Source organism: Emys orbicularis, chromosome 8 (genome assembly GCF_028017835.1).
Source record: "Emys orbicularis isolate rEmyOrb1 chromosome 8, rEmyOrb1.hap1, whole genome shotgun sequence".
Taxonomy (NCBI): domain Eukaryota; kingdom Metazoa; phylum Chordata; order Testudines; family Emydidae; genus Emys; species Emys orbicularis.
The window spans coordinates 30,659,848-30,675,879 of NC_088690.1; the positions used below are offsets into that span (position 1 = coordinate 30,659,848).

At 42.8% G+C, this 16,032-nt stretch overlaps 1 protein-coding gene across 2 annotated transcripts in view; it reads right to left on the reverse strand.

The window, feature by feature from the left end:
• ODF2L (outer dense fiber of sperm tails 2 like) overlaps positions 1-14,060 on the reverse strand; it is a 44,689-nt gene extending 30,629 nt beyond the window's left edge. Inside the window, exons 1-8 of one of the 2 annotated variants that reach the window (XM_065409641.1) lie at positions 13,974-14,060; positions 9,169-9,312; positions 8,180-8,343; positions 7,249-7,366; positions 5,945-6,076; positions 4,322-4,384; positions 2,294-2,365; positions 340-456 (exon numbers count right to left, since the gene is read on the reverse strand). In XM_065409641.1, coding sequence (XP_065265713.1) covers positions 340-456; positions 2,294-2,365; positions 4,322-4,384; positions 5,945-6,076; positions 7,249-7,366; positions 8,180-8,343; positions 9,169-9,312; positions 13,974-14,060 — 897 coding nt within the window. The remainder of the gene's footprint in view (positions 1-339; positions 457-2,293; positions 2,366-4,321; positions 4,385-5,944; positions 6,077-7,248; positions 7,367-8,179; positions 8,344-9,168; positions 9,313-13,973) is intronic. The other variant, XM_065409642.1, reaches the window with a different exon arrangement.
• Between the last annotated feature and the right edge of the window lie 1,972 nt (positions 14,061-16,032).

Here is a 16,032-nt window from a genome sequence, read left to right on the forward strand (position 1 = left end):
GCACATGTGTAAGTGTTTGCAGGATAAAGGCGTTTCTTTGGATACTTTTTACATCATTCTATGAGTGTCTATAGTGTAAGCTCTGAACATTCGTAAAATTCATTTGTAATTAAGAACATTATCCAAATGGCTCTCAAGAAATATCTATTTCCATTATTTTTACTGGTTTGGGGTTTTCTATTCTAATTTGTCTATACCAGGGATTTAATTTAATAATAGCAAGTGACATTTTAAGATTTGATTGACAACTTCTAATTAAAAATGGCCCTCTGGCCCTAATATACTTTTATTAATTTACCAATGAACTAAAAGTAAACCCAAAGGAAAAATATTTGTAACCTGTATTTTTGCTTTCAACTGATCATTCTCAGCCTCCTTTTTTTGAATCTGGCATTGCAGGTGGGCTTGTACAGCTTCTACTGACTTTGATAGGTGATCTGCTTTTAGTGCATTTGCCTATGCAAAAGATATGAACACAAATCTTTTAATTTATACAGATATGCCATAAGAAGATTTCTCTATTTTTTTGGTATAATTGATTTCTAACGTATGGTAGTATACACATTCTGTGAGTCATGCACAGACACAATGTAATTATGAAATAGATTGTAAACCCAGACTCAAGCATAATGCCCTCAACCGAAGCACTGTCAAGAGCTGTTTTAACCCTTTTATTGAGTATAGTCAGTGCTTTTCCTCCCACCCTCACTTTGCATGGAACCACCTCCCTTGTCTGGTACAGAGGGCAAAAGGAACCTTTATCTACACATTTTGGTGAGGTTAGCACTGTCTAGAGCACTAGCCTTCAGCGGGTGATGAACTTAAAGAGCACAAGCACAGTGACTGTGAACAGCCCCTGTACAGAGGCAAAATGGAGGGGGGCTTCTGCACTCTCTTCTCTATAGGATTGCCAACTTTCTAATAGCAGAAAATTGAACACCCTTATATAATAATATATGGAGATATACCTATCTCATAGAACTGGAAGGGACCTTGAAAGGTCATTGAGTCCAGCCCCCTGCCTTCACTAGCAGGACTAAGTACTGATTTTGCCCCAAATCCCTAAGTGGCTTCCTCAAGGATTGAACTCACAACCCTAGGTTTAGCAAGCCAATGCTCAAACCACTGAGCTATCCCTCTCCCTACCCCACCCCTTCTATCCCCCCCTCAGTCCGTCGGTTGCTCACTCTCCCCCACCCTCACTCACTCGCATACTTTCACTGGGCTGGGGCATGGGGTTGGGATGAGGGCTCTGGCTGGTGGTGTGGGCTCTGAGGTGGGGCCAGAAATGGGGGGTTCAGGGTGCAGGAGGAGGCTCCAGCTGGGGATGTGGGCTCTGGGGTGGGGTTGGGGATGAGGGATTTGGGGTGCAGGAGGGGGCTCCAGGCTGCGGGGGTAGGGCCGAGGGGTTTGGATTGTGGGAGGGGGCTCCGGGCTGGGGAAAGAGGGTGGGGTGCGGGAGGGGAAGCAGGGTGTAGTCTCTGGGACGGAGTTTGGGTGTGGGAGGGGGCTCAGAGCTGGGGCACAGGGTTGAGGTGCGGGAAGAGGTGAGGGGTGTGGGCTCCCGGCGGCGCTTACCCCAGGCGGCTTCTGGAAGCAGTGACATGTCCCTCCGGCTCCTAGGCGGAGGCGTGGCCAGGGAGCTCTGCATGCTGCCCCCGCCTGCAGGCACCACCCCCACAGCTCCCATTGGCTGCAATTCCCGGCCAATGGAAACTACGGAGCTGGTGCTCAGGGCGGGGGCAGCACGCGGATTCCCTGTGGCTGCCCCTATGCCTAGAAGCCAGAGGCACATGTTGCTGCTTCCTGGGAGCGGTGCGGAGTCGGGTAGGGAGCCTGCCAGCCCCGCACCAACTGGACTTTTAATGGCCCGTCAGCAGTGCTGAACAGAGCTGTCAGGGTCCCTTTTCGACCAGAAGTTCCGGTCAAAAACCAGACACTTGGCAACCCTACCTCTCTACCTTATGCATTTGTGCAACATTAGCCTAAACCTAATCTTAAATGAGAAATGACAGTCAGATCCAAACCAACCTCCCCCTTCGGAGCCATCCCTCACACTGACCATTGGAGAGGCTGGGGTAAGGATGGTTCACAATCCAAAAAAAAAATCTGGAGTCAAACTTCCTGGTATGTGTCCACCTCTGTGAGAAACACTGGCCCACAGGAATAGCTTTTCATATAATGTTTGAAATTAAATATTACCCTTCTCACAATTAGAAAAATTAGGAGTTTTGGAGGTAAGAATTTAGCACACGGAGATAAAACATCCATTCTGAGGGGGAAACTGACTTACTTTTTCCTGTTGAAGCTGAGAAGAAAGCTCTACAATATGCTTCTCTGTTTCAAGTGTTTCTTTTCTGAGACCCTTCATGAAGGAAAATTAACACAAAATGAAAAGGTCTCAATATGCACATTTTGGGCTACATTATCATAATAGTGCACCCAAATTGCACATGTAAAAGGGATACTTTATTAGGGTAATTGAGCTCTCATTTCCAGTGGCACAAACATTTCAAGATGATGCTTAAAAGCAAAGAAATTGTACACATAAATATAAGAACAAAAGTGTCTCAAAGCAGGGACATGAATTTAAGTGTACAGATGCACAGTCAACATAATTGGGTACCTAAATTTAGCTGATGTACAATGTTGGCTTGTATTATAGGGATTTGTTCTGGGACACTCTTTTTGTCAATTTCCTGCAAATCAAATTACTGAAGGATACACATACACTTCATTTACTTATCAAATTGTTTTGAAAATTCTGCTTTTTCAAAATTATGTTTGAAGAGGCCACAAGGGAGCAAGGAGACAGAGCAGACAATAAGGGAAAAGCCAGAAAAAGGAATTAAACAAGAATGGGGTGCTACTCTGGTGATTAAAAAAACAAAAACCAATCTATACACAGAGCCAGTAAATATTTGTGAACAAAGTAAAAGTAATGTTACTTCTGAGAGAGGAGCTCCTAATTGTAAAGGTTATTTGGTCTTCACCGGAAATTAAGCTTAAGGATTTGATCTCTGTTGAAGGAAAATGTGTTGCCTGAATGGTTTTCAGACATAATAGCCATATTCTGCCCCTCTCCCAGACTGGTAGTGTTCCATAAGCAGCCCTTGTACTGACACTTATAGTTCAGGTTGCCTTAACTACTGAGTATCAGACTTCCTGGGTTGTGAAAAAAAATAAAAATAAATAGCTCTTTTAAATCTGATAGCATTCCAATTCCAATGTAGTCAATTTCTGCTCAGATTAGGAATAAAGTGATTTGGGTTATATTTTTTGGCCTTGGACAAGTCATTAACACCACCTTGGGCCTCAATTTACCCCATTTATAAAATGAGGATAATAATACATGCTACCTGAGATATTTAGCACTGTATCACGCTTTTCAGCTAAGCATCTTGTTTTTCCTTCTCAGTACTGGGGTAAATTGAACTTCAACTTCCAATTACTTTGTTTTAAAATTATTTAAAAAAAAAAGATACTGGAGGAATTTTACATTTCTTTGTAATACTGAAGTTGCACCAATAGTTAAAACTTCTCTTATCATTGCTTTCATGGAGTTAACTGTCTGGATTCACCTTTCTGAAGATTTAGGTACTTGGATACCATATTGCCCTTTATTTTCTCATTTGTGACAAATGGCATATTTGGGGGAATGATTTGGAGGGTTTACAAACGTTTAGTTCCATTTGCTTTCTCAAAACTGTGTAGCCTGATTACGATAGCTACCACCTGGGCAGGAATGCGACCTCATGATGGAATGGAAACATCACATAAACTATAACAAAAATGGTAATTTTGGGGGGCAACGAATTCACAGCTTTTCCCTCCCTTACACTGCCTATCGATTTATGTCAGAATAAAAAGGCAATGCACTTGAATAACCATAACATTGAAGCAAAAGTAACATCTGGTCTTAGAGAAACAAAGCTAGACATTCTTCTCAGTTACACCAGTGTAAATAAGTAGCATTTCCATTAAAGTTACTCTGGAATTACACTGGTGAACAACATCAGAAACTGGCCCATGCTGTATATAGGATAATATACAGCACATTAAACTCTGTAATAAGCGTGACACCATACTCCTGAAAAATATCACTAATCAAATGGGTAAGGAAGAAACAAAATGATGGAAATTGGGTGGAAGCCAGGCAAGTATATCAATATACACATACATGTGAGCGCAAGACAGAAAGACCAAGCAGTCTTCCTGATCCTAGGTCTGGCAGTTGCCTAGTAGAATTGTATGAGACTGGGATTTCACTGTTTTGGCATGCCTTGATAGAGTAAGGAGCCAGAAAGTGTAATTTACTTACATCATTTTCAGTTTCACTTTCAGTTAACTTCTGCATCAAAATGTCAATTTGTTTACTGCTTATCTGCATGTTCAAAATAGAAAAAACAACCAATATTTTAAAATTAATTATTTTACAGTATATGGAACTTGCGGATTCAGTGTACTCAGAATGGAGACTGATATATATGAAATACCAACAGCAAGGAGATATTTACTTTGACATGCATGATTATATACAATTGGTGGGAAATATCTTAAGAGATTCTGTTCATTCTATGTGTGGAGCTTATGAATAGGGGAAAATAAACCAAGGTTAATTCTATATGTAACACTGATTATTTTTTAAATGGAAGCACTTACATGCCATGCTTATTTAATTTTCCTTGTTCAAATAGTAGCCTAAAGGTCAAGTGTGTATTCCATTCATCGATTTTAAAGACAAAGTGAAGCATTTCCTTAAGTGTTTCTGAAAATATTGTTTGATGGCAGCTAGGATTATCTCCAGACCCCAAAATCTTATATCCCACAATATTAACTTCTATCACAAATATAAATAAACTTGGAATGGCAAAACCATTTATATAGCCATAACTATCACACAATCATCAATTACATAATTTGGCAGTCAAAGTTGTCCTTATTTTATCAATTAGTTTTTTTACCCTAATTGATGGAACTTCCAGTTAAGTAAATCCCAAACTTTTTAACTTCAGAGAATGGGCTCACTGACTTCCAAGGAAGTTTAGATAACTCAGCATGTTATAGGACCAGGCCCAATATGAATATTGAATTATAGGAAGGAGATAGCCAGCAAGTTGGGTGTCAAACTACAGATGGATCGGAAAGCAGGGAAAAGTAGAAAGGGGAAAAGCAAATGAGAGCTGCATTCTCTGCACTGGTATTTGCAGAGTGCACTCCGCTGGATTTTAGAAGCATGATGTACTCTGGCTCATCAGTGAGAGGGAAGCCTTACAGATCATTCTGAACAGAGCCAGAGCACACGTGTACAATGTTCACTTTAGGAATTCACTGCTTATGTATGTTTGGTTTTGTTTGAATACAAACACCTGTGAATTGCAGGTATTCAAACACAAAGAGATAATCACACCACTATTGTAATATAATGCTCTCTATATTTCTTCACTTTTCTTCTTTCTCTGCCTCCCTATTATTTATCAATTGCCATTCTCTATTTGTTTGTCTTTTCCTTTTTAAACTTCCTCTCCCTCCTTGATTATTCTATATATACAGGCTCCAGAATAAAGAAGAAACACGTCTTCTCTCATCTGCTTTTTATTAAAAATTTAATATATCTTTTTGAAGTCAAGCAATTCCTATTCTGTCTTATTCAGCAAATATGATTATGCTTAAAGACTAACATATACATGAAAGGAAAGTATCTGTGATATTTACAATACTATACAAGCATAGCATAACATAGATTTCTCAAAATAGGTTAAACTTCCCACACAACCTGGGGTTGATTTGGACAATAAAGAATATTTGAAATACTATAATTTTGCATTTTCTGTGACTGGCTATTGCTTTCTTTCTTTGAAAACACTACTGAAAAAGATCAGGAAAAAAAAATGTGTTCGTGCTCACTGTTAAACCACCCCAAGATTGCTTTGGGTCATCTTACTTCTTTATGCTCTGTTGTTCTAAGTAGGTGTAGTAATAATCCTTTTATGTGTTTGAGAGTCTCTAGTTCCTTTATCAGTAAATCCTCTTGTTTAGAAATCTTAATCATATCTGATGTAGAAAGGTTACACACCTGATAAAATATTAAGCCACAAACAAATATACTGTAAGTGTACTACAATATTTCCCCAAAACAGCATGTTTACCATTATTAAAATTTAGCTTTAAAATATTGAAACCATAAAACTATTTTTCTAAGTACACTGCAAAATATGATAATGAATATGCAAAATACTGTTTAGATTAGGATTTAAACATTTTGGTATGAAATACTACACAATTCAATATTCACTCTTCAAAGTTTGTAACAGAGAGATCAGGCATATGCTCTTTCTATTTTAACTTTTTTGCTGATAAAAGGCCCAATTTTCCTCTCTCAAGGGAAAATCCATTTAAATCAAACTAATTTTGCTGCTCCAAAAATAACAAAGGACAATCAGGTAGCAGACCTTTTAGTAAGTACTATCACAGAAGTTATTTCATCCTGATTTGCACATATGTATTCATGATACTTCTATCTGTAGCTGGAGAGAAATTGAAGTATTATTGGAAATGTTAACTCTGTTGTACAGAAAAGTGTGAATTCCCAATGGCAATTCTTAAACAAATCAGCCATGAGGGAATGCAAAAAATCAAGATATCTTGACTCCTAGAATAATATTTGTTTTGTTTTATAAACTTAAATAGTAATAATGTATTTGTACTCAACAGGTTACAGACATCAAAAACTTCATTTGAAGATTTTTTTTAAAATCATAGTAAAAAAATATATCTACTGTACAATATTGTGTATAAACAGGGTTACAATTGGGGAAGAAGATGCAAATGTACTCAAGTTCTGCTCACAAACCCAGAATACACAAGTAGCTATATGTTTCTGCTAAAATGATCAGCAGTGAAATAGCTCAGAATGTTGACTTTTAAACTGACAACATTAGGGTTCAGAATTAACATTCACGTGAGATGAAAACAAACATTTGGACCCCTCAAAGCTCTTATTTAAAGATGTATGTCTGCACTCAGATATCACATCAGTCAACATTTAGAGTGCTTTTCTAATCAACCATATGAGTTAGACATTTAAGGTTTTTTACAATAAATGTTTAATTCTGCAGAAATGAGTGGAGCAAAAAAAAAAAGACTGTACAGCATATCCCAGAACACTAACCCAGTTAGAGTTCTGAGAGTAAATATGTATATAAATTTTTATATAGTATTAAAATACAGCAAAATACAGAAACTTACATTTGTCATTCCAGCAATAGTGACTTTAAATGAAGGCAAAAACATTTCTGTTGAACTGATTGCCATCTCTGCTTCAAAAATCTTTTCCTGTAATGTGGCAATTTCATCTTCTTTCAACCTATTCACAAGAAGAACTTAATAGAAATCAAATTGCACTAACTATACATGTTTAATATCTATAAATATAAATAAACTTTTCCATTTCACAAATATTTATTAACCAAAGGCAGAATTTTCTCAAGTTTTCTCTGAGTAAGAACCTCAGAATTTGGCCTATAGTGTTCCCTTAATATGCAGGCTACAACTCCTTTCCTTTCCTTTGCATATCATAAATTATTTACACTGAACACTTATGGGAACACTTTCTTGCTGCTGCATTCTATGTCCTCTAAAGCCAGCAGAAGTAGGAACTTTGGGATTTACCCTATTAAAAAAAAAAAAAAAGGTTTAAAGCAAAGTTTATTTTAAGTGTTACCAATAACTCCTTAGATGACTGTATCATGAACTTCTAAAAATCAAATGTACTTTTCACTAATTAAGCTGTTTGCTTTTTGTATTTCACTCAGCCAGGGGAATGAAAATAAGACTAAACAATCTCACTTGCAGGGTCTCATGAACTAGTACAATATGCAGCAGTGTTTGGGTTGCAAACACAGGCAGGGTGGGATTTTCAAAAAGTTCCCTATTATAGGGTGAAATTAATCTCTGTTCAGAGGACCTACATAAGCCCCTATGTTGTCAAAACACAAAGCCTTAAATGAATCCTCTGCCCAGGCATGAATTGCACCCACAGAAGATAAATATTTATGTTTTGAACATATTGTGTGGATTTGAACAGCTAAAGAAGCACAAATAAATGCTGTAAGAACAGATGAAAGACTGTTGGTCTCATGAAATTCTATAATTGTATTTTTCCCAGTCTGAAGCATACCATCTCATTTCACTTTCACTCAGGTTTTGTTCTAGGAAGTTTTCCTGTGATCTGCTTTTGAGCTGTGGTGACAGTTCTTTCAGCTTGGTCTGATGTTTATCCATAACTTTGGTAAATGAACTCCAATTCTGCTTCAAGGGTTCCTCCTCCATGCATGCTGAAAACTTACAAACATTTTATTTTATTTCAGTCTTTATCTTCTCCCCAACTATTTCAAGACATATTTTCTACCTATAACAATCAAAGCTTAATCAAAAGATTATCTATCACCAGATAACAAACCAGAATATGGGGCCAGAATTATTTTAGAAAGTTATTTCAAATGTCCATCATCCCTTTTATTATGGGAAATAGAATGGAATTAAAAGATGGTACCAATTTTCTCCACAATAACCTATTTCTCTACATACTTTTCTCCTACTTTCTTTAGTCTTTATGTAAGAAGTCTTGTCCAATGCTGTAAAACAGCTAACAGTGGATGTATACCCTGAAGATCAAGCATATTACCATCACAGTGAGAAAAATGGAAGTCCAGAATCCAGATTATTTACTTGTACAAATGGGCAGAAAGAAGGATGTTTCTGATGATAGTTATCATAGCAACAAATTTAGCATTAAGGCCACATAGTTATTAGCTTCTTAAAAATGTATAGAAAACAATCCAGCTGGGATTTCTAAAGGAGCCAAAGAAAGTTAGGCAACCAAATCCTATTTCATTTCAAAAGGGAATAGTGTGCTTAACTCCCCGATGATCCTTTGAAAGTCCCACCCTACAGGAATTTGCAGCTAGTCAGGAATTAAGTAGAATTTTCTTTATGCTTTCACACACATCATTCTATGAATTCCTTCCAATTTAGCAGGAAATTATTTAATGCAAGGGAGTTAAGAACAAATGTGCAAATATCTCTAATGCCAACAGGAGTGCAAGAAAGGCTTAAGAGTGTCAGCCTCATACTGATACTATTTTTAGGTCTTCCACAATTCCCTACTTGGTCTGCTTCTTCACTTAGACCAGTAAAATATTTTCCATGTTGGTTGACTTTTCTGATTCTAAACAAATCTTCACAGGACTGAATCAATGAACAGAGTTTTGCTGCTTCTCCAGGTGTAATAGGTAGTGCATGTCTTGTTCCCTACAACAACAATATTGAGAATTATGTAAAAATTGGTACTACTCATTGCTAGGCTTGCTATCCTTACCTGCCACCTGAGCCTAAGAGACATCTCAAGATAAAACAACTTATGTTCTTTATTAAGTAGAAATACTCCAGAAAAATTTTCAGGACGAACTAAATTATCATTTTCATCTGTTATTTCCATCATTACTAAAGGCCCTACCCTGTGACGTAATAGGAGGTGAGAATTGAGAAAACGGAGAATTTAGAATCAGACTCTTAATAACTAGACAATAACATCACACTTATTTACATCTCGTCATAATGTGAAATTTTACATCTAACTTCTATTTTTCCCATTTTCATTTCTTTGTTTTTCCACAGGTTTACATTTCAAAGGGGACTTCAATCTGAATGGCATATGCTGGAAGTCTTATGCTGCTAGAACGAAAACATTCCCTGAATTTCTAAATGTTATAGAGGACAATTTTTTAATTCCAAAAGTGTTACACCCAGCACAGGGGAATTCTATAAAAGACCTCATCTTGACAGGAGGAATTTATTGCAGAACTAAAAATTAGCATTTCCATAGATGCAAATGATTGTGACTTGATTACATTTGTTGCATACAAAGACAATGAAGTCCAAGCCAGTCATAGTGATTTAAAAGGGCCAATTATACAAAGCTGAAAACAATTATGAGCCAAATCAGTTGAGAGAAGGAATTTACACAGGAAAATATGAAGGATAATTGGTAGTTGTTTAAAAACATTTTACTAGATGCCAAAAAAAGGTACAATCCCACAAATGAGAAGGCTATACTGCTTAAAAAACAACCTGGTTTAGAGGGGAGGTGATATACATAATGTATTTATATAAAAAAATAAGGTGCAGTGGCTAAGTGGTTAATGCACTTGACAACAATCCCGGCGGTTGTGGGTTGGAGTCTTGATTGATCTTACACTGAAAGGCTGTCTCCAGTTCACCTCCATAGGGTTAGAGAAGTCAAAGGTGTAGTGGGGCAGTCACCCTGCTCTGGCTCAGAAGTGGTTAAAAGCCAGACATTGGGGAGAGCTGGGGCTGAGAGACAATCAGAGAAGGCTGGGAGGCAGCCAATCAGGGCCAGGCTGTACCCTATAAAAGGGCTGCAGGGCCAGAAGGCTGTTAGTCTCTCTCCAGCCTTGAAGAGGGAAAGACTGGCTGCCTGCAAGCAGAAGGGGGTACCTGGACAGAGCAGTGCTGGGAAGAGCAGGAGCTCCAGCCTGGCAAACTCCCAGACTTAGGCTTTACTTCCAAGGCCTGAGAAAGTACTGGGGCTGTGGGGAGCAGCCAAAGAAGGAAGAGGCAACCGGTCCAACCCCCTTGCCGATGATGAGTGGCCACTTCAGACTGCAGTTTGCCCCTGAGGGAAGGGGCTAGATGAGGACTGGCAGTGGGTCACTGAGACGAAGTGGGCTTAGGGGAGCGGGGTTCCCCGGGGAGGGGAGGACCCTGAGTGTGGGGGCCACTGCTGTGGGGCAGTACCCAGGAAAAGGGGCACCGCGGGCTGGGAGGGACGTGGGGCCTAAAGTATAGTGGTGGAGATTGAGAATAAAAAGACAAGTAGCAACAGCAGGAGAGACACCGGCCAGCAGGAGGTGCTCCGAGGCTGGATGAGTTAATTCCCAGACTGACCAGCAGGAGGCGCCGTGGCGATGAGTGCATGCCATGCTACAAAAGGCAGTTGAGCATGATGCTAGCTACATTACTCCCTTGTATAACGTTGGCTATGGAAAATGACACCCATTAAAGACATTACTGCTAAAGTTTGCGGATGACAAAGATTTGGGGAGTGTTAAAAAATGAACAGTTCACGTCATTGATATAGAGCGATCTGGATTACTTGATAAACTGGGAAACAATATACATTTCAATGCAGCCAAATGTAAAGTCATACATCTAGGAACAAAGAATGCAGGGTATACTTAAAGGATGGGAGACTCTTGGGGGTCTCCCAGTGTGGCAGTGTACCCCAAGAGGATAATGAGAACTCTGGATGTAAAAACCGGAATATCAAGTAGGAGAACAGAGAGGTTATTTTACTTCTGTATTTGGCACTGATGCGACTGACCGCTACTGAAATATTGAGTCCAGTTCTGGTGTCCACAATTCAAGAAGGAGGTTGGTAAAATGGAGATGATTCAGAGAAGAACCACAAGAATGATTAAAGGGCTGGAAAATGTGCCTTTTAGTGAAAGACATAAGGAGCTATTTAGCTTATCAAAGAGAAGATTAAGAAGAGACTTAATAGGTCTGTTAAGTACCTACATGGGGAACAGAAATTTAATATTAGAAGGCTTCCCAATCTATCAGATGAAAGTATAACAAAATCCAATGGCTGGAAGTTGAAACTAGACAAATTTAGACTAGAAATAAGGTGCAAATTATTATCAGTGAGGGTAATTAACCATTGGAACAACACATCAAAGGCTGTGGCAAATTCTCCATCACTGTTACTATTTTAATCCGGATAGGATGTTTTTCTAAAAGATCTTATACTCAATGAATTTATAACAGTTCCAGTCTGAAGTTTTAATTAATAATAATTGTAAACTGATTGCTTCTTTGACTGATGATGCAAGTTATAAAGGGTGCTTTGTTGCAGGAGGAGTAGATTTTTTCTAGAGTGATATAAATATGTACAGCAAAACAGTAACAAAATTAAAATTCATAAGCATTTAATGAAACCATCTAACCAAATACTAATTTAAGTTGCCCCAGTTCCAGTCGTAAGAGTGAATTAAGTCTCCATTGGGTCTAACAAGTAAATTTGCAAGAATTTAATTTGATGTAAACTTGTTAAGTAAGTTCTATAAAATATATTGATACCGAGGCTTAATACATTACATTCCATGTGTGTTGAATGCAAATAATTTTCATATGTTCTCAAGTTAATATTGCTATGAAAATATTTTTGCTATATTTACACATTGCACAACTAAGCACAAAAATCTAAGACTGAGATTAGTCAAATTCCTTCAATGCAGCATCTTGGGAGGGTTAGCATAGCATTTAATTTATCCTAATTCATCCAGAGCCAGAGAAGCACAAACTAGAATTTATCCATTTTTCCAGTATGTAATTTTTAGAGGTAGCCTTTAATTAGTATATGGGATCCCTCCTACCCTGTGTCAAACTTGCATAAATCTTCTTTTAAGAACTTAGCTTCTCTTAGTAAACGTGTAGCGTATTCATACACTCTCATAAACAAACGCAGAAGTCTTCCACATAATATCCTCTATTCTAATCCCATTTTTCTCTTCTTCCCCTCTGAATTTATTTCCCAGTGGCTTGAGATGTGACCAAGCAGCTTCCAACGAACACTTGTCTAAGGGCAGGTCTACACTAGCGCTTGAGTCGATCTAAGATACGTCGCTCAGGAATATGAAAAAGCAGCCTCTGAGCGACACAGGTTTTGCGCTGTTCACACTGGTGCTATGTCAGTGGGAGACACTTTCCCACCAACATAGCTTCCGCTTCTTGCAGAGGTGGAGTAATTATGCCAACGGGAGAGCTCACTCCCGCCAGCATAGTGTCTCTTCACTAGGTGTGCTACAGCGGTGCAGCTGCGCCGATGTAGTGCTGTAATGTAGACTTGCCCTAACTCACTTAATGAATTATCCTACATATGTCCTTTATTAGCATTGCACTCCATTCCTAAACTGCTAGAGTAGACTCTTCAAAAGTGCCTAGGGGATTAGATACATGGCTCCCATTGATTTTCAAGGGGAATTGGGCACAAAACTCCCTCAAACCCCAAAAGCATCCCTTCTTTCTACTGTCTACAGATAGGAAGCAAAATTTAAAGTTTTATTTGAAGCCAGGGTCTAGTCCAGAGGTGGGCAAACTACAGCCCGCGGGACCGTCCTGCCCGGCCCCTGAGCTCCCGGACGGGGAAGTGAGCTCCCGGCCAGGGAAGCTAGCCCCCGGCCCCTCCCCCGCAGCCTCACCTCGCTGCGTGCTCTGGCCCGCCGCTCCTGCTGGGCAGCGCGGGCGGTGTGACTGGCTGCGAGCTTCTGCTGCTCTGAGCAGCATGGTAAGGGGGCAGGGGGCTGGTTAGGGGTAGGGGGTCCCCAGGGGCAGTCAGGGGACAGGGAGCAGGGGGCGGTTGGATGGGGCGGAGGTTGTGGGGGAGGGGGAGTCAGGGGACAGGGAGCAGGGGGGGTTGAATAGGGGGTGGGGTCCTGGGGGTGGTTGGGGTGGGGGTCCCAGGAGGGGGCAGTTAGGGGACAAGGAGCAGGGGGGGTTGGATGGGTTGGGGGTCCGGAGGGGGCGGATAGGGGGCAGGGGCCAGGCTGTTTGTGGAGGCAGAGGCTTCCCTACTCGGCCCTCCATACAGTTTCGCAATGCCGATGTGGCCATTGGGCCAAAAAGTTTGCCTACTCCTGGTCTAATCAGTAACAAAGTGCATAGATTACTCTTCTTTGCAAGAAATGCTCATACACCAGTAACACATTAGCAGAGCCGTTCCTTGGGTAGGGCGAATCGGGGCGACTGCTCCGGGCCCCGTGCTTTGGGGGGGCCCTGGGCCGCTGTGATTGGTCTGTGCAGGCGGTCCCGGAAGAGATGAATCAGTCACTTCCGCCCAGGCCCTGCAGCCCCCTAGTGATGGCCCTGAAAATTAGTATGAATTGACTTACCTCAGCAACATCAGGAGAAGACAACTTTTGTTGAACATGCAACTCTGATGGAATATCGTTATCCTGTCTGTGCACAGATGACAACATTCTGTCTTAATTCTGCAAAAAGATTAAAAGTTGAGATAAAAGCATCTATCTACATTGCCATCACTGTAACAAAAATAATAGAAAAACAAGCTGGTAAAGGAAGGCACATTAGTTAAAGGATCACTGGTACCTCAGTTCAGTCAAATATAAAATCCAACAAAAAGCAGGATGAACAAAACCTAGACCCACAACAAGAATGAGGTTTCCAAATGACCCTGAGTGAAATTACTGGCCAGAGTCAATACTTAATAAACATGGGTTGCAAGGATATTTATTTAGCACTTATTGTTTACTTGGCCCCGACCACTCACACATTAATTGCACAAAAGTTAAATAACCCCCCAAAACGGGGGGCTACTTACTGTAACTGACATAAAAGGCAGGGAGGGAGGGAGGCCCGCCAGGGCAAAGCCTGGCCGCAAGATCCCCCACCCTGAGTGGAAGGGGACGGGAAAGGGGCAGGCACTACACCGGCGCTACAGGTCACCCCCAAGCAGCTTCCCTTGCCCCGGGCAGTGCCCAGGCACCTTCCCCCAGCGCTGCCCCGCCGGTACCGGCCACGACCCTGAGCCGCCAAGCAGAGCCGCGGGCCTTGCCACGCCCCGCCCAGCACTCCCCCGCCCAGGCCCTGCCCCGCCGGATCCCCCCGGAGACGTTACAAGTCTCCCTCCAGGGCCGTCCCGCTCCTTCTCCCCGCACTCCCCGGCGGGAAGAGGAGCCGCAGCCGCTTCCTTGGCAACCTGTAGCCGCCCGCCGCTTCCGCAGCGCGGGTCCCTGCTGTCGCCCGGCACTCAGGGGCGGAGCCCGCTGCCATGGGGGGCCGAGTGGTGCCGCTCGGCCGGGCCTGGATGCTGCTGGTGACCGGGAGAGCAGCGCCTTGGCCCCGCGGAGCCTGGTCCCGAGCGCCCCGGCAGAGCCCGGCTTCGTCCTCCCCGAGTCCCCGTCACCCGCCGGGAGCAGGGCCTGTCACACACAGCTGCAGGCTAGCCCCCCCGCCCGTCACACACAGCTCCAGGCTAGCCCCCCCCCTCGTCCGACCGTCACACACAGCTCCAGGGTAGCCCCCCCCCCTCGTCCGCCCGTCACACACAGCTCCAGGGTAGGGCCCCCCCCCTCGTCCGCCCGTCACACACAGCTCCAGGGTAGGGCCCCCCGCCTCGTCCGCCCGTCACACATAGCTCCAGGGTAGGGCCCCCCCCCTCGTCCGCCCGTCACACACAGCTCCAGGGTAGGGCCCCCCCTGTCCGCCCGTCACACACAGCTCCAGGGTAGGCCCCCCCCCTCGTCCGCCCGTCACACACAGCTCCAGGGTAGGGCCCCCCCCTCGTCCGCCCGTCACACACAGCTCCAGGCTAGCGCCCCCCCGCCCCATCTGCCTGTCACACACAGCTCCAGGCTAGGGACCCCCCTCGTCCGCCCGTCACACACAGCTCCAGGGTAGGGCCCCCCCTCGTCCGCCCGTCACACACAGCTCCAGGGTAGGGCCCCCCCCTCGTCCGCCCGTCACACACAGCTCCAGGCTAGGGACCCCCCTCGTCCGCCCGTCACACACAGCTCCAGGGTAGGGATTCCCTTCGTCCACCTGTCACACACAACTCCGGGGTAGGGACCCCCTCATCTGCCCATCACATATATCCCCTGCCCCCCGTCACATGCATCTCCAGACTAGGGCCCCCACCCACCCGTCACACACACAGCCTGCCCACCCATCACTTGCATCTCCAGACTAGGGCCCTCCCCTCCCCGCCCCCCATTACATGCATTTCCAGACTGGGGCCCCTCCCCTGCCTATCCATCACACACATCTCCAGACTAATCAAAAATTGGAGAGGCCCAATCCTAAATTCACCAGCCAGACGGGGCCACTTGACTGTCTGTGGCCAGTGAGAAAAATAAGATGTGCATGGACACACAGTAATGGAGTCATTCTCATGCTAAGCTAACCTTCCCTAATGGACTGTCATATTAGCAA